Raw genomic sequence first — 3,061 nt, 5'->3', positions numbered from 1 at the left:
TTGATAATAGACTATAACCAACACTAAAATAAATAAATAAATAAAATAAAATAAAAAAAGAAAAAGAATAAAAAAAAAAAGAGCATCAGCAGCGGTATTGTTGCCACTAAATATTGTGTGGTTAAAGTAATTCCAGCAATTACAAACAGCTTTTAGCTACAGGTAGTTTTAGTCACAGACAACTAGTTTTGGTCACAGGGTGGCTGAAAACTTTTAAGAGCGATTAGTGCCAAGGAAATAATAATGAAAACCGAGCCACGTGACTCCTCTTCCAGTCATGTCAAACTTTTAAGAAACACAAATGATTCTTGTTGTCTTCTAGTCGGCCAAAGTGTTGTCCTCTTTTAGGGTAATATTTGGTAAAACCAATGAGATTGTTACTCGAATGTTCCCTGGGGATTATTTTATATCTCGAACATTGTACATTTTTACTAGAAGAACAAAACAGTTGAGAACTTTGCTTGCATATTTTATATATAAATAAAAAAAGAAAAAAAATAGATATATATACACACCCTGTAACAAATCTGCAATACTTACTAATAATGCATATTTTATTGATTTGAACATTACATTAAACATTACTTGATGGACGTCGACGACGCACACAATCAGCTCTATGTTCTTTGGCAAGTCAAGAGCCAAGTGCTACGTTCAGACTCGAAACCTTTCACTGTCATTATTCGTTATAGTAGGCATAAATAATACAGAGAAAGCACATAGACCAAGCATTTTTCTTTTTTATTTAAAATTTTTCCGTGGACTTAATTAGATAACATTATTAATGACGATTTTAAACACTACAACAAAGGGAGTACCCGACTAGATGCATGCATAAACCTAATACACAAACAAACAAACAAAGTACACATTATCGTTAATTTTTAACCCAAACAGGGTTATGAGGGCCGAAGAAATGGCAAATCGAAACTGTTCCAGGCTTGACGCCGAGGAGTTTGAAAGAAACGTGATCGGGTGCCCATTGAGATGTATCAATGTGACAAACCGCAATAGCATTAAGTGCATCTCCGACCTCTTGACCAACGATCTTGATCTGGTACACCCTACTGGTTTGGCTGTGGCACATATATACTATATAAGGGTAGTCCATAACATGGCAGGCCACCATTATCGGGCTATGCACCTCTTTGATGTCGAGAAAAGTGTAGTTCTGATAAACGCTGACTGGTTTTCCCAAATGGGTAGTTTTTATAGCTCTGAAATCGACCCCGTATTGTCCTCCGCCTAACATAGAGCTCGCGAATTCGATGAAGGATTCTACGGAAGTTGCACAAGTCTTTTGCTCCCCCTTTATGGGTTCCTCTGAGCAGGTTCTCAGGGTCCTCTCAGCTAACTGGGCCTCTGGAGATCCTGGAGCCATCCCAAAGAGTTGAAGAATAAGCGGAAGTTCTTTTACTGAAAATGGAATGCGATCCGCAACTTCTTTGGACAGAAACGGAGGTAAAGAAGAAGGGTCTCTGGTGTAAAACTGAATGCCCACTGCTTTTCCCACGTAGAGATCATCCACAGTGAAGAATCCTACTCTTCTAGCCATATACAGAGGATCATCACCGCCGTCCTGCTGGTGGTGGTGGTGCTGGGGATGACCATTTCCAGTACTGCATAACTGCATAATCGAATTAATTCAACATGGAAAATATCGTAAATTGATTAGATCTTAAAAGAAAAAAAGAAAAAAAAAAAAATATATATATATATATATGCACACACACACCTATATACTAATTATATTCAAAAGAAAATATTAGTTAAAATGAAATCTAAATTATTACCATCAACAAGGAAAGGTACATGATGAGAAGAACACAAGAAGCAAATCCCTTTGCCATTTTTCTAATTTTCTTCGCCGTCCTCACACTTTCTCTCTGGTTTTTCTAAATAAGGGAGTGTGTGAAAGAGGATATATAAGAAAAATTAGACTTTTAGAGAAGGGCTGTTGTCAAGTATTTTTCCCCTCTTTTTTTTTTAAGTTTATTTATTTAAAGTGAAAGATTCCAGCAGCTCTTATCGGCTTAATTTTAGCTCACTCGAATTAATTCGTAAACGGAGCTTATCTCATATTTTAGGCCCAACATTGTTTATTGACAAAACATGAAAAAAAATTCTTAATCTTATACTAGCCCAAAAAAGAGAAAAGTTAAACACAATCTTTTGTTGTGTTTGGTGAAGCATTAAGTTCCCCTACAGTGCCATTTGCACCGAAAACACAATCTTTTGTCTGTCCTGTTTTTAGAACGAGGGGTCGTGATTGGAATCCCAAGATTTCAGGATATAAATTCAGAAGACACAGCAAAAGTAAAACTTACCATATATGTACACATGGAGGGGACCTTTTTTCTTATTTGCAATTTTGGAAGTTTTAATTTATTATATAAAAATTGAGAAATGTAAACATCCAATAAATAGCAGTTAAAGGAAAACAACAGGATTGTCTTGTCTTGTAGTAATGATTGAGGGAAACTTATCGATGACATGTCAAACATTTAAGCACGTCTATTTATTCAAAAAGATAACAATAACAAAAAAATAAAATAATACTTCAATCATGTCGTAGCAAAATATAAAAAGTTAGTGAGTGCCATGTGTTTTGTTTATTTGTCTGTCAGGATCCCCTTTATCGTTTTCTAGGTGACAGTCTGTGAGGGTCCCCATAAGATTATGTTTTTAGATACCAACATATTATAATTTAAAAGGAGCGATCGTGATCACTAGACCAATCTCATTATGTTAATGGATATAAGTTATTTTAATTCATATTTTTATTTGGTAATTTTGATATATTTCAGTGATAATTTTTTGCCTCAAAACAGTTAAAGTTTTAATTAGTTACAAATTAGGAAAAATGTGCATATTTTGATTAATACATTAATACCTTTTCCTTAATTTGTACACTTTTAAAAAAGTTTTAAAATATAAAAATATTCAATTTATATTTGTATGAAATCTATAAAACTTTATATCTATTTACTTTAGATTATATAATCTTTATAAGTGTTCAATTAGTATTTTTAATAAATTACCAAGATTTAACGGTATTTAA

At 33.6% G+C, this 3,061-nt stretch overlaps 1 protein-coding gene across 1 annotated transcript; it reads right to left on the bottom strand.

The window, feature by feature from the left end:
* Nucleotides 1-536: 536 nt before the first annotated feature.
* LOC112492769 (BURP domain protein USPL1) lies at nucleotides 537-2,231 on the bottom strand. The gene is made up of 2 exons (XM_048481219.2): nucleotides 1,794-2,231; nucleotides 537-1,627 (listed from the first exon to the last, which is right to left on the bottom strand). The coding sequence occupies exons 1-2, from the start codon at nucleotides 1,848-1,850 to the stop codon at nucleotides 878-880; spliced, it is 807 nt and encodes a 268-aa protein (XP_048337176.1). The 5' UTR covers nucleotides 1,851-2,231; the 3' UTR covers nucleotides 537-877.
* Between the last annotated feature and the right edge of the window lie 830 nt (nucleotides 2,232-3,061).

The sequence above is a fragment of the Ziziphus jujuba genome, chromosome 9 (genome assembly GCF_031755915.1).
Source record: "Ziziphus jujuba cultivar Dongzao chromosome 9, ASM3175591v1".
Lineage (NCBI taxonomy): Eukaryota > Viridiplantae > Streptophyta > Magnoliopsida > Rosales > Rhamnaceae > Ziziphus > Ziziphus jujuba.
This window is presented reverse-complemented; position numbering and strand designations above follow the sequence as displayed.